General features: G+C 35.2%; 1 protein-coding gene across 2 annotated transcripts; it reads left to right on the top strand.

Annotated features, from left to right (window-relative positions):
* The first annotated feature begins 774 nt into the window (after positions 1–774).
* HLTF (helicase like transcription factor) lies at positions 775–23,975 on the top strand. 2 transcript variants are annotated; one of them, XM_087933298.1, is made up of 25 exons: positions 974–1,098; positions 3,288–3,330; positions 3,976–4,168; positions 4,916–5,082; positions 6,796–6,929; positions 7,044–7,141; positions 7,946–8,020; positions 8,361–8,552; positions 8,709–8,801; positions 9,296–9,329; positions 9,575–9,665; positions 10,893–10,969; positions 11,054–11,098; positions 12,218–12,309; positions 13,369–13,512; positions 14,016–14,154; positions 14,886–15,021; positions 15,307–15,486; positions 16,495–16,619; positions 16,885–17,057; positions 18,521–18,640; positions 20,071–20,183; positions 20,399–20,579; positions 22,765–22,845; positions 23,086–23,975. In XM_087933298.1, the coding sequence occupies exons 3-25, from the start codon at positions 4,067–4,069 to the stop codon at positions 23,227–23,229; spliced, it is 2,736 nt and encodes a 911-aa protein (XP_087789424.1). In that variant the 5' UTR covers positions 974–1,098; positions 3,288–3,330; positions 3,976–4,066; the 3' UTR covers positions 23,230–23,975. The 2 variants fall into 2 exon arrangements, with proteins under 2 accessions (XP_026557373.2, XP_087789424.1); XM_026701588.2 differs by lacking the exon at positions 3,288–3,330 and having other exon boundaries at positions 775–1,098.
* The last annotated feature ends 1,434 nt before the right edge of the window (positions 23,976–25,409 follow it).

Raw genomic sequence — 25,409 nt, 5'->3', positions numbered from 1 at the left:
GTATTTTGCATAGACGTTACTACAGTATTCTGTGGGAGCGTTGCATTCCATTAAAGGGGACCCATTTGGGTAATTGTTTTTAAGTTTTCGTAAAACGCCCAGGAGCAATTCAACTTTCTAATTATTTTTAATCGTTGGGTAAGAATCTCAGAATAACCATGGCCACACTAATAAATAGCATATTCTAGAATTTTGTCTACTACTTTTATGGTTGATCGCAGTCAGCCAGAAGCTTAGATTGGATTGGCAATTTTGACTATATCGAGCCTTTCCCAAAGAATAGGTAGACTGTTATTTAACATTAAAGTTATCGTCGCAGGATGTAAACTGTTTCCAATGTGGCTTTTTTTTTTGCAGTGGATTGGTGATTTTTATCTATTAAAAGTTAACCATGACGTACCTCCAACTCCTAATTACACGTTACTATATACTATACAGCGGTTCCTGTTTAAAGAATTGAAAATAGATTGCGTAGATTCAAAATGGATTTTTTATTTATTTAATACGGCTAAGAAACCATATCCGTTTGTCCTTAAGATAGTTTTTCCGGAGGGCTTTTGGGACTGTGACGCGTCAGAATTGTATTGGATCAGAATTTTGTGTTGTATTTAGTATTCTTGCCTATTGTGTGTATCGCCGAGAGTACGGGATTATAAACCTGATAAATAAATGTCATGTGACAAACGAGCAGTCAAGACATGTGCATATTTCTCTTTGGACAGTCAATATTTTCTTGCCTCTTCCGCTGTATGATGTATGTATGTTAATTCACAGCAGCAGCGCCAACTTCGTAAAGCCCATTGGCCCCCCAGGATACTAATGAACTTTAAAACAACCAATAGAAACGTAGACATACGGAACTCAGCGAACAGACTGCCTCTTAGTTCCTTATTGGCTCAAACATTTGGAGACGATGCCAGCGATTGGAGGCGTCGTCCCTGGGCTCGACCAAATGAGGGCGCGCGCATGCTCTCTGGCAACGCGAAGGTGGCGGGCGGCTTCTGCAGCTCTGCAACAGTCGCGGCGGCCTGAAGAAAACCTTGGGAGTTGGTAGCGTCCGGAGCGGCCTGGTGTCGTGATGGCTTGGAGGTTCCTGAGGTGAGTGCGAGGTACCAAGCATGTAACGAAGCGAAACCTTTTGTCCGAGTTGACTCCTCCGTGGTGAATAAAGCTCCGTTGAGGCCGTGAACCAAAGCCCGAGTGTGTGTGGGGGAAGGGTCGAAGAAGCTTTCAGTTCTGACTGAACGGTGGAGTGGAATATTGCTTACAGTCATCTACTCCGTTAAGGCTACTTGGGGTTTTATCTGTGCCCTCAGGGTCACCTGAATCAGAGTTTAAATGGTTGTGGAATCTTGATCCAACTGTTGAAAGGGACCCTCCACCATTCACTCAGAACCGAAGAAGCTTTTGGGGTGAGAAGCAAAAAGGCAAAAAAAAAAAAGCGAAATATATACAGTACAATGCAGCGAGAGCTGTACAGATCTGTTCATTGGACAAACAGAACAACCACTTCACAAATGCATGGCACAACATAGGGAAACAAACCCACGAAGATAGGATTCAGCAGTCTATTTGCATACGAAAGACAAAGATCATGCTTTTGAAGACAGCTAACTCGGTATCTGGACAGTGTTGGTGTCATGCCCCTGGTGGAGTCTGACAGTCAACAGGAGTGGGAGTGTGGCTCCAGAGGTGGTGGAGGAGGCTGGGGAAGGGCAGAGGCTGGCTGGGCAGTCAGAGGAGGACCCAGGCCCATCCCCTATCCATTCTAGGTCACGCAGGGAGGAGACGATCAGGGATAAGTGAGGTCTACTCAAGAGGAGATTACCACGAGCAGTTCTCTAGAGAGAGTACATTTTAACAATTCAGAAAACATGTAACCTGAATTTTTTTTATTAGCTGTTATAGTGGTACTTTGTGGTACTTTGTAATTGCATATGTATCAGGGCTGATACATATCCTCCTCATGGCTTGCAGGTAGGAGCTATGTATATGAGTTTTCAACTACGTAGTTAGAATTGCTGGAGTTAATTAGTGTTTACCTTGAAAGAGGCTTATCTTTGCTGGTGTTCTTCCCATGGACTTTTCTTGGTTATTTTCCTGGAGTTTATAATTATCTTGGCTTGCTTTGGAACTCTCATCAATGCGGTTTGTTTTGGTTTTCTGTTTGCCTCATTATTTACTTTTGTGACTTTAAACTGTGCTTAATAAAACAGTGAAGTTAAGTTGAAGGCTTTAATATATGTTTGGGGTTATTTTGAGAGACTATGGGCCATCACAGTGGCCTTAACCATTCTCAGATTGTTAATAACTGCAAAGAATATAAATCTTTCCATCTTTCACCATTCAATTCATAACTGAAGAAGCTTCTTAGATAAGAAGTGAAAATGAAGCATCTTCAAGAAAAAAGTCTAGCTGCTTTTGAAAAAAGTACCAATGGGACAGCCATGACCCGAATGACAGAGTTTCCAATAGATATCCACATATTCGCAACTAGATGTTTTTCTGAGTGTCATCAGTGCTGCAAATCAGTGCATTAATTTCCCAGGATGTTCATGTAGTTGTTAAAAGGTAGAGAAAAAGATAAAACCAAGACAGCCCAGAGTGACTGGGAGACATATAACAGAGATGCTAATAAGATTTTTAAAAAATCCTCTCACCACCAACTCTGAATTTTTGAGGAAACAATGGACTTTTTAAAAAATGAGATTGAGCAAATGGTCTGTTCTTCTACTGCCTAGCTCTTAGCAATTTCTGTATTTTTCCCTGTTGCATTTGTAGAAAAGGTTGAAACTTGTGTCAGTTGAACATGTAGCAGTTACATTAGCATACAGTTTGTAATTTTTGTAATTTAACATTGTAAAATTAGAGGTTTTTATGACACTGCATTGTTTTTTTAGCCTGTTTGCTCAATTCACAATTTGGTGTATGGCAAAGAGAAAGCTACCCAACTCCATAACATCAGTGCTAATGAACGTGGGGTTTATATTTATTGTAATAGTTTCTCCTGTTGGTATGGATGTCGTTTTCTTTTTGGTAATTTCTTGATTAGGGTATAGTTTTATTCTTGGTTGTTTGGTATTAATCTCTACTTATCTGTGTGATGAGTTGACTGTTGCAGAGCACGTAGTCTGGTCTTTTTGTTTCCTTCTTATCTTTTTATTGTCTCTTGAATGGTGTGTAAATGTAGTTTATTTCTATGTGTCTGTTGATGACTGATTTGTCTGGCAAGTTTCCAGAATTCCCTAGTGAGATGGGAAGTTATTTTTTTTTTTTTGTCTGTCTAGGATGTTCACAAAGCAGCAACTGGGAACAACAACAGTTCTACAGGTAGTTATCTCCTTTGGAGTATTTATGATCCGAATTCAAGTTCCAACACTCATGCCTCCCTCCAGCCACATGATCATTCTTTGGGCATTTAGCAACTGGGCTCCGTTTAGGTTGTTTGCATCATGATGCAGTCACATGACTGAGTTTTAAACGATAGTTTTGCCATAAACAGTTTACTTCTAGTTTTTGGTAAAACTGTTCTTATAGTGAACAATTGGTTTTGTTAACGACTATGGTGTTGATTTAATTACCACATTGTCCATTTAATGACCACTGCAAACAAGGTCATAAAATTGGATCAGTCATGAAAATTAGAAATGGTTCAACTATGAAACTGAGCATTCTAGACTAAGCTACTCCATACATGCAGATACGTATACACCCCTCTTTTTGCCTGGAAATCCCTGGTGGTCTCCCATCCAAGTAGTGATGTGGTCTAACTTTAATTTCCTGTAAAACAAGGTAAGGTACTTGATGAGATACCTGGAGAAAAATAAGTATAATTACTAATTTAATTATCTAATAACGAGAGTGATTAATGAGTTTGCTTTTAAAAAGTTCTCAAATTCAAACCTTGGAAGATCTAAAATAACTTCTACATAAAAAATGTTTTAACTGCTCTGCTCCATGTTTTTTTTCTTTTAGAGACTTCTCATGGGAATTGGATCCTGCTTTGAATGCAGACAGGCATTACAATGTTTTTACCCCTGAACTTTATCCCAGCTTAGAAGATATTATGGGAATTGTTACTTCAGGGATTGATGAAGATATAGATTCAGCGGTGTTATTTGGAACTTTGCGAGGAAGTGTGGTTGGTTTACGATATTATGCTGGTGTGGTAAGTTCAGAATGATGAAAACTGGTGATACGAACCCTGTGTTTAAAATTAATATTTTGAAATACTGGATCAATTCATGGACTAGACATAGCTATGGTGTGTTTTGCCAAATGTCAGGGCTGTGATCAGGTGCTCAGACAATTCATTCTTTTGGATTCAGAGACAATGAGCAGTCCAATAAATTTGAAGCTTGATTGTGGGCTAAACGCATTTCATGAATAGCATTATGCAAAGCAAAGATGACGCTAAGGCTGCCAGGAGTTCCTTAATAACAGCAGCAGATATACCCCACGAGCAGCTCTAGACGCCCCCGTGAGTTCCATTTTTCCCCCTCCCCGTTTTCAACCCGCAGAGGCCTCTGGAGGCCAAAAAAAAGGGTCGTTTTTGGCCTGCAGAGTGTTTTTGGATGCAGGGGAGGGCAAAAATGGGATGCGCAAAGGGAAACTATTTTTCTCTTGTTTTCCTTCTCTAAACCTAGATGCGTCTTATGGTCCAGTGTGTCTTATAGTCTGAAAAATACAGTAATTAAGCACTGCTTCTCCAGTACCAGTAATCCCATGGAGTAAGATAAGCTTGAAAGGTCCTGTTTGTGATTCCACAAATTAGATTGGATGGCAAAGAATAGCCAAAAGTAGGGCCTTTTGGATAGACTCTATTATTTAAAGATAAAACTGTTTTGGTTAAACCTGTTTCAGAATAGTTTAGTAGCCTTTGTGACTGGTTTAATTGCAAATGTTAATTTTACAGGTCAATAATGATGAAATGGTGGCTCTTCAGCGAGAACCTAATAATCCATATGATAAGAATGCTATAAAAGTAAACAATATGAATGGTGATCAAGTAGGCCACATAAAAAAAGAACTGGCAGCTTGCTTGGCTTATATCATGGACAACAAATTGGCTGTAGTGGAAGGGTAAGAATTCATTTTGAATAATATTTCCCCCCAAAATAAAATAATGTTCTTGATCAGCAATTGAGTAGTTAAACATGGCAAAACAGAAGTTTGCTATTGTTTCAGTAATGGAAGCCCTCTTATTGCATCTTTAAGCTAATTGCTAGTTTAAACACATATATTTATATTTAGTGTAGTGTCTAAAAGAGGACTAAAATTCCAGTTTATACTGTCTGTCATCAGTGGAGATTCTCAATCATTCAGGTCATGGTTGTATCAAAGGGGTTTTTTCAAAAGGCAATTGGGCTACATTTTTCCCTTGAGGAAGATGACACATCTAAGAAGCTTCATGAGTTCTAACTAGATGGGTGGTGGTAGATGGAAAGATTATTTACAGTCATCTGGTCTTCATCCACATCCATGTGGTGGTTAGCACTCAGAGAGCACTTGAGGGTTTATCTGTGCCCTCAGAGTCACCTGAATCTAAATGCAAATTTGGGTGTGGAATCTTCTTGCAACTGCTGAAAGGATTGTGTTGTAGGCAGGAGATCAATAGCATGGGAGGGATGCAATACTGATGCCACCCACCCTTCTCAGATACCACCTCCGTCCATTCAGCAATTCCAAGAAGATTCCACACCCATTTGCACTCAGATTCTGGTGACCCTGAAGACACATAAACACACCCTCAAGTGGCCTCAGTGTCTCTCCCAGAGAATGCTAAAGACCAGGTGACTGTTAAGAAATATAATCCTTCCATTCCTCCTCCCATCCTGCCTTTAGAACTGATGAAGTTTGTTTGATGAAAAACAGAACATCATCTTTCTCAAGGAAAAAACTAGTTCAGTTGCCTTTTAACAAACCATCTTTGACACATGCTAGCTGTTGGTTTATAGCACTGTTTTGTACATGTTTACTATTATGTGTGTGTTTGTATGATGTACATACGCTAAAATGTGATCATGTGGCATAAAATATATCAATGGCATTTTGATTTTATATAAAATACTTTATAGGTTCTATTAAACATTGCAGAATTAATGTTAGCAATTAAAAGCAAGATTTTATTTCCATTGTTTCTGCTGTAATTTGTTGATTTTTGCGTTTCAGTATTTTGGTCACTGACTTTTCTGTCCTTTTGAAAGAAGGTGTAAGTTGAGTACTTTGAAGTTGTATAGAAATATAGTTGTGTTTTAATTAACTAAATTTGTTTATTAGTATGTATTTTGTTGAGATGATGTATATAGTACTCCTTCCTCCATTTTGCATGGACATTTGTTATTTTTTTAAAAAAATCTCAATTTTTGTAATATTAGTTTTCCCTTTTATCTGCTAATTCCTTTTTCATTATTACTGGGTTTTTTTTACACTATCCAGGAAATATTTGCCAAAATTGTATAATATTTATTTTTGGGAAACAGCCTTAAATATCTGGATTCCAATTGCCAGCCAGTAATTAAGCTTTTGTGCAAGTCACTATTTCTCAACCTGTTCCATTATACTTGAAATAATAAAGCAGCAAAAGGGGAGATAAATATGTTATTTTAGAGCTGTGTAAATCCTTTGGAAGAAATGTTAATATGCTGCTTTAACAGTTTAATGTAAGCGCTTCCACATACCTGCTGCACCTCCTTGAATGATTAGCACTGCCCTAATGTATGTTTTTCTGAGCTCTTTCTATAAAGGGAAATACAAATACGTAATATAATATCATTGCTATTTTTTTTCTCTTAGGGTTGTTCCTCATGGAGCAGATAATGCTTTCACTATGCCAGTGCAATTGAGCTTTTGGGGAAAAGAAGAGAATAAGCAAGTGCTTCTAGAAAGACTAAAAATGCACGGATTAAAGTTAGCACCTCCAGGAAAATGTAAGTTAAAACTTATGTTATTATTAATCAAGATAGGAAGGACTTTCTCATGTAAATAAAAAAAAGCTGAATATAACTTCCAAACATTTACTAGTTCTCATCAATGGCATTTAGTTTCAGGGTTTGGTTTTGAGACTGGCAGGACATCTGGCAGAGGTAGAACACGTTACAATGCTCCAAGCCATGGTGCTATCCAAATGACAACTGAACAGGTATCACTACTCATGCTTGTTATAAGAATAGCAATGGCACTTAGAGTTATATGCTGCTTTATAGTGCTTTACAGCAGTCTCTAAGCGGTTTACAGAGTCAGCGTATTGTCCCTTAGAATTTGAGTTCTCATTTTATCAACTTCAAAAGGATGGAAGGCTGAGTTAAACGTCAGCCCCTCAGGATCGAACTTGGGGCAGTGGGCAGAGCCAGGCTGCAATACTGCATTCTAACCACTACCCCATCACAGTCTTGGAGCCAAGCAACTTTTGGCTCTGAGTTACTGCATAGGTGGCTTTATAGCATTGTGTGCTTAGAAGAAGTAGTAGGACAGGGAATGTCAAGTCTGCTGGGTGCAATATCATTTCCCTTTCTTTGACCAATGAAAGGCATGGAATGGTCACACTGCATTGCTCTGCCTCTGTCTGAAGAAAACAGTGTCGTCAGGTCAGTCAGCAAGTGAATAGTGTTAGGTTGAGGATGGTCAGGTTTACTTTGTTCTGATAAGGAACATTGTGACCCCCAATAATGTTTGTGTCCATCCACCTTGCCAGTAGATTTGAAATTACAGTTTCTAGTATGATAAAACTGCCCATTTTAACTTTAATTTACAATTTTAATATTTTCCTTTCCTCAGTCTCACTTTACCACTCAAAGTGAAATAGCAGTGTGTAATATAGAGCTGTTAATTTGCAGTTTAAATGCTTCTTTAAAATATAAAAATGTTGAAGAATGTGTTTGATGAGGACATTTTATAATATAAACTTCATATTGTAAAGCTATTTGTATATTATCCTACATTTTAGCTTAAAACCGAATTTGACAAACTTTTTGAAGACTTGAAAGAAGATAATAAGACCTGTGAAATGGAAGCAGCAAAGGTAATTTGAATAAATCACCATGGTTAATGCAGTACTGAATACATGACTTTGGGGAAGGGGTGTCTTCTGGTCAGTTTTGACTGCTAGCAACAGCCTAGATGAGTGCCTGTATTTTCTTGGCAAGATTTTTGGAGATGATTTGCCACTGCTTTATTCCTAGGACTGAGAGAAGTGGCTGGCCCATTACCTTGTTGCCAATGAATGAAATGATTAATAATTAATTAGTTACAAATAAGTAAGTCAGATAAAAAGGCAGAAAATAACAGTGAAAAAATGAACAGATGCAAGTTGTAGCTTTTGCTCTGAAAAAAATATTTAAAATGGAATCTTTGTTTTCTAGGCTGTTTTGACTCCTTTACTGCCACACCAGAAGCAAGCTTTAGCTTGGATGATTTTGCGAGAAAACAATAACGATCTTCCTCCATTTTGGGAAGAACGAAATAACTTCTTCTACAATACAATTATACATTTTGCTGAAAGAAATAGACCAGAAAATGTGCTCGGAGGAATATTGGCAGATGATATGGGACTGGTAATTCTTTTGCATGAGGGTGTGGCCAGTTATCCATCAAGAACACTTTGATTTGGATTCTTAAATGTACAGGGGTTGGACTCAGAGATCTAAAAAACTGATTCCAACTCTGCTTTTATGAAAAAAAATGCTAACCAATTGTTTAATGTATTTTAGGGCAAAACACTTACTATGATTGCAGTAATTCTTACCAACTTCCATAATGGGAAGCCTCTTCCTCTTGAAAAGAAAATTAATCATATGGAAAAGGTGAGATATTTATTGTCTATCGTTTTGTTAATAATTTAAGTCAAAAATAATCCAGATATTCAAAGCAAGAGGAACAACAGTATTCAGATATCAAGTGTGAGGTATTTTTCATTTTTAGTAACAAGGTTTGGCAATATGAATATAATTTATTTGACCTGTGAGCTGTTTGGACTTTTTTTGTAGTCTCCCATTAATGTTTTGTGGCTGACATTTTAAACCATAGAAAATTACCAGGTAAATAACTGAAATAAATCAGCACAGAAATGTTATTTTCGTCAGCAAAATATTTGGCAGATTTTTAGTGTGAGGCATTTTCATAGATACATCTCTTCTGCCCAGGTTAACAGAAGTTATACTTTATGAAGCTTTTATGCTTTGTGCCACTTGTTTAAAATACATTTCATGTATTTTTAAAAATAACTAGTAATTATATGTAGAATTTAAGTTATATTAACTGGTTTTATGACTTTTTTTGCTTCTGTTTTACCCTTTAGAAACATATTCCTACTGCACAAAAGAACTTGCAAGGTAATTTGTAATGCTATATATTTGTAATATATACTAATTTGAGAACATTTATTTCAGATCTGCCTCAGATTCATGTGATATTAACATGTAAATTAAAGCTCATTAAAATCAATGAGATTGAAGCATGTCCAAGTCTGGATTGAATTCCTTAAATCGAATTAGAGAAATTATTTTTTACATTAAATACATTTGTTGTTTTCCAATAGCTTTACTTCTAAGACAAAAACTTTTTCCCCCCTCATAAGCACCCAATTGTGGCTTGCAGCTGAATGCTTCCAATTCAAAAGAGGAAAGTGACTCTCTTCCCTCACAATCTTCCAGGTCCTATCCAAAAAGGTAGATTTTTTTCCCTTTCTATTAAGGAATGTGCATGCTTTGAAACATATTCAAAATATGAATATTGCATAAATACCCCTTTCTTGCTCATTAAAGTAGTTAGGTGTTTAGATGTTTAAACTGAAATGAAGTTTTTAATCATAAAAATATGGTATCCAGGACAAATATTTGTTTTTTAAATTAGAATTCAATGAAAATTCTTTTATGTTTTTCTTTCATTTCTAAACAAATACTTATGTATGCTCATTTATGTATTTAATATATTGGATTTTTAAGTTGCCTGAGTCCAACACCCTGGCCAACTTTACATTGTTTAAAAGAATGTGAAATTTAAAAAGGATATTATTTGAATAAAACCACCTAGATAAAATCCAGGAAAAAAACTTTCAAGGTCCATAAATACCCTAATCTGGGAATAGAGCAAAGTATTAAGAGACTTACCGAATATTCAAAGGGTGAGAGCCGTACAACCTTTCTATATATCTTGAGGAATGCTATTCCAGGGGGCAAATATGCAATTGTGCCAGATGTCCTCACACTTCTTATGTTTGAAGTTTTGAAGAATATACACACAAAAATAGCTGGCTGTATTTCATGATTGAACCAATGAATATATATCTTCACTATATGATTAGTGGTAAGGTTCATTGTGATATGTTAATTCAGAAAGTTGAATTATTGGAGTAAGCCATGAGTTAAGTTAATTGTGCTAAGTGTATATAGTACAGACATACCTAATGATTCCTAACATATTGTGATTAGTTTTGACTGTGGCTTGTACCTAAAATAAGTTAGTCTCTGCAACTTGTTGCCTTCTGCCTATTGGTGAATTATAGATCGCAATATCCTTTTCATTGTTTTATAGTTTTGGAACTGTTGAAGTTTAGAATTCAGTAATATTTGGCAGCAATATACTACAGAGATTACTTTTTGTTGTAAAATGGGGAGGGAGAGGGGAGAGAATGTCCAGTTTTGGGGAATTAATTTCACACCTGTCAACTATCAGTTCCAAGCCTAAAGAGTGACTGGCAAGATGGTTTTAGTCAACCCTGCTTTATTTTATCCATCCATCCATCCAATTTTTAACCGCTCATCTTTTTCAGATAGGTCTCCTTTAGGTCACTAACCTTCTTAATAGATTGAACAAGTCTAGCTTAACCCAGTTGGATATGAACATACAGAATATTATTTTTCTCCCCTCTCTCACCCTCACTTTTGGTGCTTTAGAGTTATGGGCAAGAAATCAAAGTGCACAATAAGCAGTGACACAGAAAATGAGCAGGAAGTTGCAGACCAAATAAAAAGTGAGTTACAGTTATTATTGATTCTATTATTTTCATAGTATCATTCCAATTTTACTTATTATGATAACATGTTTTGTTTTCCAGCTAAAGGGAAAAAACCAAAATTAAGAGCAAGGAAAAGAAAACTAGGTAATAATACTTGACCGTTCTGTTTCTTCTCTCCTGATTCCTTAGGAAAAAATCATCTGGTAATCTGGTAATACTAAGTTACTTTTTAAAACTTTACTGACCATTGTTGTGGGATTGCAGAATAACAGAATTGGAAGGGATCTTGAAGTCTTTTAGTCTAAATTAGGCACGAAGGAAGAAATAAGTGACTTAAAATTGGATTAAATAGTGCTTATAGTCATCCTGAAGGTCTTGAAATACTGCTTATTATAAAGAGATGGATACAAATCAACTGGATTTGTTGAAATTAATTTAATTATTTAACCAATTAACTACTTTATTCATAGTTGCAAATCATGAGCTAGAACAAGTTTCTTTTTTACTTCAGCTCTGATTCTGCATGCTCAGTCAAAGGAGTTAACCACAGTTTATTTATTTCTTCCAGTTTTCATTTGTACTCCTGTATCTGACTGCTTTTAGCAAAATGTACAAGATGTCCATTGCCTTCTTCCATCTTATATATAGTGATTTGGGGGCCTCATTGCTTGGGGATAAGGATCCAGGCAGACACTGCAGCATACAGCTGGGCTTCTTGTAACAATGGCTAATTGATCATTAGCCTGAATCATGGATGGATCTATTGTATGTGTTACTATTTTAACGTTTTCATCAACTATGATAAAAGAAAACCATGACTTCGTGCAATGTATAAATTGAGATATTAATGTTACACCAAAGCTGTCTATATAAATGACGTAAATAAAAGGCATGTAAATCTTTGATTTTAAATTTACATTACATGTTTCTTTTGTTAAAGGCTAAGCAAAAAACTATTCAAATATGAAAACTAAATTTGTAGTTAGTATACAGCGCAGAATGAATAGTTGCATTTTATATTTCTTAAGAATTCCAATGGGTAAATATAAAACAAGTATCAAAAGGATTGTAGATGATATGCTTGGAGTAGGAATATATTCTTACTAGTATGTATTTATTCTTTAACTGAGTAACACTAAATGGACTCTGTGTGTGTGATGTGTGTATACACACACACACACACACACACACACACACACACACACACTGTAAATACCATAGCATATTTCAAATTGATAATTGTATGTTTTCCTTCTCTCCAAGATGATGTTCCTGTACAGCCAAAGAAAAATGAAGTTGATAATGTTAGAGGAACGCTGATCATTTGTCCTGTTTCTGTCCTAAGTAACTGGATTGTAAGTTTATAGTTTACATAGTTCGTATTTCCTAATGTTTATAGGTTGCAACTCTTAAATGAATGAGGATTTTTCTACATTGAATTAAGTAAAATACTGTTTTTTTCTTTAAATTCTTTTTCAACCCGAATATTGCTTTGACAACATAATGTATGTAGTACAGTCTCTTGTGTTGTACCATAAATTATACCAGTTCTTAGAGCAATTTTGGGGGAAGAATATGGAGTGTAGTGAGTAACAAATCAATGAAAAAGGACTTTGAGCTTCATAAAAGGTCTTTCTGCTAGTGCAAAATGTAGAGACCCAGTGAAATAATGACCAGAGTATATATGACTCATATATCTGTATCTGGCTGTTGGGTAACTATTTATTCCCTTATAATTTGGTATATAGCCTTTTTAAACACTTCTGTTTCAACATATATCTGCACCTGCCTGTTGGGTAACAGATTATTCCATTATAAATTGATATAGTCTTTTTAAGCACTTCTGTTAACAACCCCAACCAGTGGACAAATTATTGGAAAGATGAATAGCTCATATTCACATAGGCTATCTTGATCAGAGTGTAAGATTCGACTTCATTGAGGACCACATTAGGGTTGTGTTTGACTTCAGGGGGCCAGGATGGCCATGCCCAGCTTGTTGTCATTCCCTGACCTATAATAGTCAGACTCAGCATCCTAAGAACTTTGAATTACATGTAAAAAACGTAGGATAAGATGGTGATGATGCAATTTCTACTTTCACCAAAGCAACTAAAGCTCTTAACCCCTATACTTGAAGGAAGGGCACATCATGTTTAATTTTCTTCAGTACAAGGCCTGAGGGGATCATCACAAATGTGATATATTAAAACTAATATAAATGCATTCCTTTGGAATCATAACTGAAGAAACAACTGACAGCAAATAAATCGGTGTTAGGTGAATAATTATCCCTGTATAACCTATTTTTTTGTACTTGGAAACTTAATATACCAAAGATTAGAGCAAAATTTGCAGGCTATAAAATTTATGGCAGTCAATTAATTTTACTTTTTGGTCAATTCTCATTTTAGGACCAACTTGAACAACATGTTGATCCAAATATTCTGTTGAATACTTATGTTTACTATGGCTCGGAACGGAACAAAGATCTGACAGTACTTTCCAAGCAGGATATTGTCTTAACAACATACAATGTTTTAGCTACTGACTATGGGGTGAGTATATTGGAAAATTCCAAGAGTTTTTCCTTTAGAAAAGAGAAGTAATATAACATTCATACAAATGAGACTTTTGCTTGTGCTGAATTTAGTTTCGTACTTTTTAAAATCACGACAGTGCTACTTTAGTTTGAGTGCTACTAAATATATTAATATGGCCACTTAATTCATACACTTATTCCACTTCGTAAAATCATAAATATCCTTCTGATAAAATTGTCAAAGTTTCTTCTCTCTGTTTTAAATAAGACCTCATCCCCAAATGCTTGTTCAACATTTTATTTAGTTCAGGTACCAAAATAGCCAATACATTTTTCCCTCTTCCACTTTGTAAAATCATAAATACTTTTCTGATGAAGTTGTCAAAAATAAAAAATATATATTTCTTATCTTTGTGTGTTTTTTAGTAACAGCAAGAACAACAAAAAGCTCACCCCCAAATGCTTGTTCAACATTTTATTTATTTCAAATACTAAAATGGCTAAAATGTATTTTTCCAGACCAGAGATAACAGTCCTTTACATAAATTAAAATGGCTGAGAATTGTGTTGGATGAAGGTCATACAATACGAAATCCAAATGCTCAACAGACAAAAGCTGTTCTAGATCTGAATGCACAAAGAAGATGGATCTTGACAGGTATTTATGCTGTAGATTCAAAATTGCAGTATATACCAGGTTGGGAACCATTGTCTAAACAGACGGTTGCATCCTCCTAGCCATTGTTCATTGTTCTTCTCTTTGAGAATATGAAGTGCCATACATATATACAAATCTGAGGAATGATAAGATGCAGAAGTTCAGTTCAGTCTTGTGCCAGTGGTCCTCAACTTTTACAATTTGTTCAGCAATTATTTTAAATTACAATAGGAATAAACAAAAGGACTTGTTCAAGTGTCCAAAGTAATGACTGTTACAGACCCACCCACCCCAATCATGTGATAACATTTCAGGCACTTGGAAAGCACCTGTACCTCTCCCTATTTGCCTATCTGCCACACCCTTGACTTCAGCCACCCACTGCCCCACTAATTCACAGAAAGCTGCTGTGCCTGAGAAGCCTCATCACCTACCCAGCCCACCAGAGTAAGCAAGGCTGCTATGCTTCAGCAAGACAGCCTCATTCTCCCACTTGCTCACCAAGCTCACTTGGCCATCTAATCTTGCATTTTTTGGGGAAGCATCCTTCTCTATAGGAGAAAGGGTCAGACAATGGTGTGAGGCAGCCTCAGTAAGAAGGCTATGCTCGCATTGCCTGGTCACTGAGTGAGGAGTGGTGTATGAGATACTTTTTTTTTTTGCCAAACACTTATTTTACCTAAACTGAGTAAGCATGATGCACAGCATATTTTTTTCTGTCCTTGTTTTAGGCACACCTATTCAAAATTCTTTAAAGGACTTATGGTCTCTCCTTTCCTTCTTAAAGTTGAAGCCTTTTACAGACAGACTGTGGTGGCAGAGAACAATCCAGCGGCCTGTCACTATGGGAGATGAAAGAGGGCTTAAGTATAAACTACATCTAATATATTCTAGATATTCTATAAATATTAGCACAATACATTTATAAGTTAGTACTGTTAGCATTTAATATATTCTTTAAAAATACCTTTAAGTGTTAAAATCTTCAGGTTTAGGTAACATTTAGAAAATATGCGACTGTGTATAACATTATATATTGTTTTGTGAATATTTCCATATTTATGTCTGCTATTATAGGTTTTGTGAATGTTTCCATATTTTCTGTATGATATGATTATTATATGTTGTTTGAATATTTCCATATTTTCCTAGGCGTTTACAATCTCTAATTAAGAGCATTACTCTTCGAAGAACTAAAACAAGCAAAGTTAATGGGAAGCCAGTTTTGAAGCTCCCAGAACGTAAAGTATTTATCCAGCATATTACACTTACAGATGAAGAGAATGCCGTCTATCACTCTGTGAAAAACGAGACTAAAGCTGCTATAAGCAGGTAAACAGTGTGGGCTGTTAAATGGAAAAATATATATATTCCACTACCCATATTAAATTCTCATTTATATAAAGACGTGGATTTTATCAAGAATAAGAGGAAATCTTTTTGGAGAAAACGTTGGTAATATGACTAATACGTGACCATATTAAAGTAAACTATGAAGACTATAGAAACATTCATTTATTCTAATCAATTGTTGCACAGTTGTAATTTTATACAACTTTTCTCTAAATGTGATAGCAATTTTAGCCAGGCAATTCTTAATAGGATATTGCAATGGCTGTAAGTGTGAAAAACAGTCTTAAGTCATTTTTTTTCAGTAATGTCAAAACAGTCACTACAGAAACTGTTTTTGGTTGAGGACTATCTGCATTGTATACTTTAATTAGGCTGTGATTCATTGGTTCCAGTGGTGTATTAACCATTAAGCAGACTAAGCACGTGCTTAGGGCACCACAAAAACTTTTATGTAGCCTAAGCTTGGCTTCTTTTGTACAGGATGTACAAAGGAGGGGGGGGCACCAAGATTTGTCAATGCTTAGGGCACCAGTTAGCCTTAATCCACCATTGATTGGTTCAATTTTATAATCTTTTCCTGCTAAATGGTTTGCGTATGCCCATGTGTTTTGTTGGTGGATGTCAAAACAAAATTGTAAGCTCTATTAAGTATTATGTTATGCATCTATTATATTATGTGCTATCTGTGGTGTTCATTATGAAAGATGAAGCAAAATGGAATCTAAAAAATGAAGCACAATTTATATAGAGTGACCTAGATTGTACTCAGTGATAAAACCAAAGATTTCTTAATGTGAATATAATGGGAACAGGCTTGTTTTAAGATGTGAGAGCTGGTAAGAAAACAATAATGCTTGATTTACTGGATCAAAATTATTTCATTGGACTAGAATTTTGCAAATAATTGCAATAATTTTGATCCAGTAAATAGAATTTGCAAAAATTCTATTATATCACCTTTGTTTTACTATCAAAATTATTCCTTAGGTATTTTGCTGAGGGAAGCGTTTTGGCCCACTATGCAGATGTTCTTGGTGCTTTGCTCAGATTGAGACAATTGTGCTGTCACCCATCTCTCTGCTCCAGTGTCTCTCAATCCAGTTCTCTAGAGAGTGAGTACATTTTAACAATTCAGAAGACATGTAACCTGATTTTTTTTAATTAGCTGTTATATAATAGAGTGATACTTTGTAATTGCATATGTATCAGGGCTGTGCATTGTTTCAGTTCAGAAGAGGAAGCATTGTGATTTGAGAATCAGAGAACAAATACTGAATTCCAAAAGATCTTTTTTGGAATTTAATCTGAAGCATTGCACAGTCCTAATATATACATAGCTTACAAGCTCTGTCTGCTGTATTTCTTTTTAATGTGTAGGTACTTCTGAAGAATTCCGTGACATATTAATACAGAAGATGAAGTTAGTTCTAAGCTCTGGATCAGATGAAGAATGTGCTATTTGCTTGGATTCGCTGGCTGCTCCGATGATAACACACTGTGCCCATGTGTTCTGTAAGACCTGCATTTGCGAAGTCATCCAAAGAGAAAAGGCAAGTTATCACCATCAGTCACTTGCACAAATTATTTCAGTGTGATGTGCCTTAGCCCAAGATAAGTAGACAGTATTTAGGGCTTTTATTTTCTTCTGCTCACACTAATGTGAATGTTCTCTAGTGAGTGTCCTATGGTTGGGGTTCCCAATCTGTTGACTGGTGCCGGTTTATGGACTGTTGGGAACTGAGCCGCTCAAGCGGCAGGCAAGCACACAAAGCACGGGATTAGGTTGCCCACGGAAACTATCCCTGCTGCCATTGCCCGTCTGTGGAGCCTGAAAGGTTGGGGACTGCTGTTCTATGCTACTTTCACAATGAACTTAATATATAATTTTTTTGGCATTTTTATATGTAATATTTAAAGTTATATAAGTTAAACTAATGATGTATCATCTGATTCTAAATGTTATTTAGATGATTTATCCATAGCTCTAATTATTTTAAACATATTTCTGTCTGTACAGAATTACCTGAGAATTTGAAAACAAAATTGCTATTAGATCAACTACTAAGTTTCTGCATGAACACATTTTAAAGCAGTGCAACTATATCTTGTCAGCCAGCTAAACTTTCTTGGAGGGAAAAAGGGTTGTTATACCTCCATACTTTAGGTTAAAAATTCATATAATCTCTTGGAATAATTGTCTTCTGAGGCAGCACAAATATATATTGGGTTGACTCTTTCTAGTCTTAATACACATGTTTACTTTAAACTTTGGAGGGGGCAGGAATTATTTGAAACTCTGGCTATATGTAGATATTAATTGCACTCATAAATATACAAGGAGAGAGAAAGATTGAGAGAAAGATTGAGGCTGTGCTTCACAATTCTGTTGCTAATCCTTAGGATGTTTTCCTGCATATGTAATAAGGAAGATGCAGGGAGAATCTAGCCATAGGAAAAAATTTCTCTCTGCAAAAATTATCCCTTAATATTGGGGGTGGGGGAACGAGCACGGGAAGGAAAAATAGGCACATCCTCAATCTTGTCACCCACTTAAGTACACCTAGAAGAGTGCCTTAATAGGATATACATGTTCTTACAGAGATTATAGATACAGGCTTTTCATACCCTAAAGCAAGGGTAATTTTTTTCAGGCCTAATATGGCTCAAAGTTGTATTTGTTTAATTAAAATCATTCTAAACCTTTTAAAGAATGTAGCCATTTTTTATATTTTAGGGTTTTTTTGTTTTAACTCATATTGGGAAGCATTAAATTTTTTAGAAAGTGGTAGGTTGAAAAACAGCCACGAATGCCACATTTTTTACTATTATTCAAAGTTTCTGTTTCAGTGGGGTAACATTAATTCCAGGTAAAATTAGTTTTTCAACTTAATTATGCATTCTTTGAGCAAATTACATGTTAAAATATTTAAGAAATGTGGGTATGCAAACAATTCTTAAACAATCATTGCTTCCAGTTGTATGCATTTTTACAATAAATAGTTTTGTTTTTCAGGAATATGCAAGATGTCCTCTTTGTAGAAATAAAGTTTCATCAGAACATTTAATAGAATGCCATTTGGAAGAAACTCATGATGAAAAACATACTAAACAGCAATGGGCATCTAGTTCAAAGGTAAATCTTACATTTTATTTATGTGTGTGTGTCTGCCTCACAAAAAGTGTGCTGAAGTACATCGAACTATTGCATTTCAAATAGTACATTTGCATAAATTATTTAGAAACTGGAGGTTTTGAATTCAGTCAGTTAAATGGGTATTTCATTTTCCTCTGAGCAATGGTTAAAGAGGTAGCTGGGGACTGCATTTACGATGGGGAGGAACCTTTCAATGTTGGAGCAAATTTAAACTGTCTTGTAGATATTTTTTTTTTTAAATGCTAACTTAAATGATCTTTCTCATGACCATAAACAGTTCCAAATTGATGCAGTAGAACTCTGCTGCATAAGCAAGTTGCTATTCAGTATGGCACAAAGGTTGATGGCATTGATTCAGACAGTCTTGCCAATTTCCTGCCTTTGCCTTGTTGTTACTTTAACTATTCTGGTATTACAGTTGTGAACTTGTTTTTAGTTGCAGCCAGTCTGACTAGAACTTTAATGTCTGGATTCTCTTGACTGAAATTTAGTTAAAATTCAAAAGAGACAATCAATGATGTGTCAATTAATGATTAATCATGATGTACAACAGATTGTTTGGAATAGGTCATACTCAAAAGAAAATATATGTGTTTAATATGATTTGATCAGAATGTAGCTGTTCCAACAGAGTGGTCCAGGAGTTAAGCATAAGAATGAGAAAAACACCATAGACAATTGGCAGCGGTAGCTTAAAATGGTGGGAGGGGGAAGAGGAGGAAAGATACTAGGAAGATATAAAAAGGGTGGGAAAGAGAGAGGTGTTAGAATATTTGGTATGGCAACAATCTAGAAGAGGGAGGGAAAGTACTGGGAAGGTAATGGTAAGTACCAGTAGTTAGTATAAGCCATATCGGGATGCTGGTAGTTATGTATGCAGAATGACTGGGATTTCTGGAGTGTTCAGTCTTCCTTAATATCAATAATGAAATAAAAACAGCAGTATTCCTTAGAAAATGCTATGAAAACTTTCAAAGATTTGCAGTGGCTTGTCTGCATATATTTCTAAGTTAAGGGGAGGAGTTGGATTTTTGTATTAGTTTAAATGGCACCTTCCAACTTTGTGATAAGACATCTGAACAAAAATATGTAAAGTTGCCTGATTCTGTAACACAATTATTACTTTTCAAAAACCATTCTATATAGCATTAATATATGAATCAATTATTTCTCAGGTTTAAGAATTTAGATCTCTGAATTATAACTTTCTATAAAAGAAACTAGTTTTCTCTCCAGACTTCAAATCATTTCGATATTAATTTGGGAAATCTAATTTTCTGTTATTTGACAAGGATATTTAGAGGTAGAAAATGAAATCACATTAGGCTGACAAATAAGACAGAAGATGTGCATGGACTTCATGGATAATGAAAAAACAAACAAATGTAAAAAAATATTTTGTCTTTCAGGTCAATGCATTGATGCATGCTTTGATTGAGCTAAGAAAACAAAATCCAGCTATTAAGAGTTTAATTGTTTCACAGTTCACAAAATTTCTGTCTGTAATAGAAACTCCACTAAAGTAAGTAAGATGTGTTCTTTAATAAAATTATCCAAGAATAATTTAATTTTTTAAAAAAATTAGAAAACCTTGCCCAGAGTCACTGGCAGTTGGGCAGCATGTGTATTTTAATAATAATAAAATATGACTTAGAAAAAACTTTAAAATGAAAACATTCTAAGGATCAGAATATAAATAAACTGACTCTTGTGTAACATGCTGCTCTTGTTTCCCAGGGAATCTGGATTTGTCTTCGTCCGTTTTGATGGGTCTATGAACCAGAAACAAAGAGTAGAAGCAATTCAGCAGTTCCAAAACAGTGAAACTGGGTCTCCAACTGTAATGTTGTTATCACTGAAAGCGGGTGGAGTTGGTTTGAATCTGACAGCAGCTTCCCGGGTATTTTTAATGGATCCTGTAAGTATAAAATCCTTGCTCAATGAATTTGACATTTAATATTCCATACAACTTATTTAGACACTTAAACAGGAATGAAGAAATTATTTGCAGGCTACTTCTAGTATTGGGGAGGAGGGAGCAACTTCAATTTGGCTGTGTTAGGATTAAAACCTGAATTATTATCTATTATCATGGAAATGGAATGTTTGTCCCTGCCCCCACCCAATAATGATAATTACTTGAAATTGAAATGCAAGAAGATGTAATATACATAAGAATAGGCATTGTGTTTTATCTATAAAACATAAAAAGTATATGTCAAGCCCTAAATTGACATGTGTAGCCATTTTAGTTAGGCGTAATATATATTCTTTTTCTTATTTTCTCTGGCAGTCATGGGGGAAGGGTTTCCGGCTTGCCACATTCTTAAGGGGATAGGTGTGGAGATAGAGTTGTTTAGGCTAGGTGATTCTTCTTCCCGTGGGAAAATGAGCTGTCAGTGCTCAGGACCCTTGAGGTGGAGATTTATGACATCAAGCAACATTGAATTACTTCTCTTGGAGAATGTGACTTTGGGGGGTTGTTTCTAACTTCTCATACTGTGGGGTAATTCTGGGTTGTGTCAGATTTGGAATTACCACGGACTTTGCAAATTTGATGCTTTCCTAAATAAAAGAAATTGTCTCAGAAGATGGACTTTGTTCTTTTCTTTTAAATGGATTTAATCACTTGGAAACCTGACAATATATATATTTAAAAAAAAGTTTCTGAAGAAGAAATGACTAAAAGTTTATAAGTGGAACCAGCAATCACAACAAACGAAACCTGCAAATAGACTGGCTCTTCAGAATTCCTTTCTGGACAAGGAGATGACCCATAAGTGCTTCAGATAACTGCTCCTTACAAGGAGACAGCAAGACAGAAATCCTGTTGGTTTTGACCAGGACAAGGAGATGAGGTGAAACCATGGTTGGCACTTTTAAAACAACACTGGGTTCACATACTTCCTTTTCTAATCACTTTTTGAAAATTGCTTATTAACTGCTTTTTAGCTATTAAGAACCTTTGGATTGACAAGTCTGAAAACATCAATACTTACAGAAGCTTTAAATATAAGGTTAAGGACTTAAAACATCTCTGTGTGTGGGATAAATGGCAAAAGGGTGATGAGAACTTCAATTTTAGAAAGTCACCAATGGTCCAGATGGATTTGAACAATTTTGTTGGAATTAATCATATTTTTTGAATTCTTTTTTTTTAAGTGATAGGATGGGATTTTGGGGTATGGACAGTAGAGGGAACCAGATGAATGAAAGGTTACAATTAAAGGAGAAGAACACTTAAATGCAGAATAAACATTTTTTTATCATTAGACATATTGGAAGTTAATTTTAAGAGAGTCGGTCTCTATATATAATGCTTAAAATGTCTTATGGAAGATGAAGTTCTACCTAACAAGATTGAGACTTATCTGAACCTAGATTTAAAATATAAGCAGAGGAACGACAGAGAAAAATGCAATACTGAACATACAAAAGAAATCAGCTGATGCCTTAATAATTGAAAGGGATATACAAAGAACAAACTAAAAGAGTGACCTGTGGATAATTTTCCTATATTGGATTTACAGAAGAGGCTGGTTAAAGCCTTGAATAATTTTTTTGAGCGCTTGCACACACACACATAAATATCAATGAAAATAATCACATTCTAACACTATTTGAAAAGATTAAACTTCAAGATTGTTAAAAAGGGAGAAATATAATATGGTTTATTTGATCAGGGATATGTTATAATCTCTCATAACCCTCCGGTAAATTGTAAGAGTTTTACTATTAGGAGTAAACTTTGAGATTTTAAGGGTTTTTTATGGCATATGATATGGTTGTTTATGATATGGAAAGAAGAGATCATTTGTTGCATTTTAAGAGGTGGTAACTTATTGAAATTGTTTATACTTATTGTGATAAAGTGGGAAGTCGTTTATTTAAATTCAGTAATTTATTTTTTTCCTTTTTTTCTTTTCTGTGCCTTTTTCTTGTTAGTTTGTATTAGGTTTTATTATTAAAGTTGTAATTTTAAATAAAAATACTGTGAAATTCCTAACATTACTCTAAAATAAGATGTAAATTTAGTTTGTCAGGGCCAAGTAAGTACTGTGGAAATTTAGATATGAATACATATTTCTTGGTGTACAATTTAGGCTTGGAATCCTGCTGCGGAGGATCAGTGCTTTGATAGATGTCATAGACTTGGGCAGAAACAGGATGTTATCATCACCAAGGTGAGCTTACCATTATTTTAACAATCTGCACCTCCAAAAATAACATGGTTGCTCTTTTGAAAACAAATAATATTTTTTCAGTAACTTCTAGCATTGGTTTAATTGCTACTTTGTAGGATAATACATCTATATTTTATAATTCTTTTTCAAGTGCCTTGAGTTAAGCTTTGTTATTTTTGTTTGTTTTGCTTTACTTTTAAAATAATTATTTTGCTTTACCTTTAAAAAAAATTGTTCTAGTTTATTGTAAAGAATTCTGTTGAAGAAAATATGCTTAAGATCCAGAACAAGAAGAGAGAACTTGCAGCTGGGGCCTTTGGAACCAAAAAATCTTCTACTGGTGAAACAAAAATGAATGAAATCAGGACTCTGATGGATATGTAATTTAAAATATTGGAACAAATTCAGCTTTAAAAATAAGTTGATGTTATATGTTCAGACAACTTAATATTGGAAAATAATCTTTCTAATAACTGCAAGGTATTTTTGCAAATAGCAAATAAGGATCATTAATATACGTACTCATTAGCATACGTACTCATATTGGGCAAATGGTCCAGAGAAGTAACAAACTTTAGTGTAGTAAACTCAAGTCTTTATGTTCAGTTTCTATATTAAGAGCAATGCTTAATTACAGTTCAATGTATACAATATCTTGTTAAATGATGTTTTAGATATTTTTTTTATGTGAACAGTTGTATTTTTTTTTTGGCTTGGATTGTATCTACATTTGTTGCAAGTTAACTTGTAACTTATGTAAGTTTTGCACACTTGAGTTAATGTTACTATGTATTATGTTTTGTATTCACTATATATTAGCAACTAAATAGAATAAGGCTTACAAATGTATATTGGAAAAAAATTAAAAGTGCATATGCCAGCAATGGCATCCCTGTCAGTTTTGTCCCATGTTTTCCCAAGTTAGAAGATCTGAATAGGGATTCAAAATGTGTTCAAATGAATGCACTTATGTAAAATATCAGGCCTATAAACTTCCTTTATGCCTGCATTTGGTTTGTGTTTATTGAAAAATAAGGAATCGTTTAAACTGTTTTTCTGCTATCAATAGTAATGTAAAACTATTGTGTATTTCTAGTTTGATTTCTAGGCAAATAAAAATTTTATGAAGACTTTGGACTGCTGACTAGATACTTATTATTTTTTGTTATTTCTGGGCATCTTAGACCTTAGGGTTATTCAGGCTTTTGAAATTGGTGACTTTACTAGTAATAAGAAAGATTTAAAATTCCCTGCATGCCACCATTCATGTGTATAGAATTTGGAAGACATAAGTTTTCTTCTACCCCTGGATTTTATCTACACAGTTGAAAAGTCTGACACTTCAAAATCCCAGCTGGTATACAAAATTTCCAAGGAGAAAAGGGGTGTCTATGGACACGAATTACAGTGACTTGACTGAATGGGCAGCATCTCATTGCAGTATTGCAAGCCCTACTGCAATTTGGCAGATCGAATCCTACCAGGGTCAAGGTTGACTTAGCCTTCCATCCTTCCGAGATGGGTAAAATGAGGACCCAAATTGTTGGGGGGGCGATATGCTGACTCTGCAAACCGCTTTGAGAGGGCTGTAAAGCATTAGAAAGCAATATATAAGTCTAGGTGCTATTGCTATCTCACTTAACTCATTATCTCTGGAATGCCCATTGTCATACGCTTGAAGACTACACCAATGTTTGCATCTCTAAAAAAAAAAATTCCCCAAAACAAATAGCAATGCACCATATTCTTTTAACCTTAACATCTGTGCAGGATACTTTCCCTCCAAAATAGTAAACTTAGTAAAACTTCAAAACAGTGGTATGTGAGGGACGGTCTCTTGCTGGCCTCATCTCCCCGACCCATTAGAGCAGGGAGGCAGTGTTGCGAGTCTAGAGAGATACATCTGGCGGGATCTAGGAGAAGGGCCTTCTCTGGGTGACTCCTCTGGAACATCATTCCCACACACATTAGACTTGCCCCCCCCCCCACTCTAACACTCTTGGAAGGTGCTGAAGACGTTCTGTCAGCGGGCCTGGGGAACCTAGAGCAGGACGGAGTCCATTAAATAGTTTGTATGAATGCGTGTTATTGGGTGTGTGTTATTTTACTAATTTATTTTTGTTTTCCATGGTTTTTATATCCCTGTAAGCCACCTTGAATCACCATGTGTGAGCAGGCAGCAATATAAATTTTCTAAAATAAAATAAAACCCAGCAATTCCATATTTAGTCAGCATCTTTGATAGGACTAAACATACTCAGCTTTCATTGGATTATACTTTTATTTTTAAAATGCTCTTTGTTTTCCTCCAGCTTATAAGAAGATAGGAAGGACAAGTCTCTCATCTAGAGGTTTACTATTGTTCTACTCATGCATCTTGCATGTACGATTGATGGAATACTATTCAATAATATCAATATTTCCTATTAAATCATCATTTTGTGGAGCAGAGGTTTTAGCCAATCAAAAGTATTGTTTAATCTTCTGTCAAGCATTCTAATTACTGAGGATACTGATGGTTGTCACTATGTTTTAAAGTTAACGTGGATACTCTTAAAAAGTGT

Source organism: Pseudonaja textilis, chromosome 4 (assembly GCF_049901715.1).
Source record: "Pseudonaja textilis isolate UNSWEBS1 chromosome 4, rPseTex1.2, whole genome shotgun sequence".
Classification (NCBI taxonomy): Eukaryota; Metazoa; Chordata; class Lepidosauria; order Squamata; family Elapidae; genus Pseudonaja; species Pseudonaja textilis.
This window is presented reverse-complemented; position numbering and strand designations above follow the sequence as displayed.

Excerpts from the sequence above, each read along its gene's own strand:
- HLTF (XM_026701588.2), top strand. The coding sequence starts at position 1,079 with ATGGCTTGGAGGTTCCTGAG. Across the intron at positions 14,155-14,885 it reads AAGAAGATGGATCTTGACAG|GCACACCTATTCAAAATTCT; the intron begins GTATTTATGCTG and ends TCCTTGTTTTAG. Across the intron at positions 18,641-20,070 it reads AATGGGCATCTAGTTCAAAG|GTCAATGCATTGATGCATGC; the intron begins GTAAATCTTACA and ends TTTGTCTTTCAG.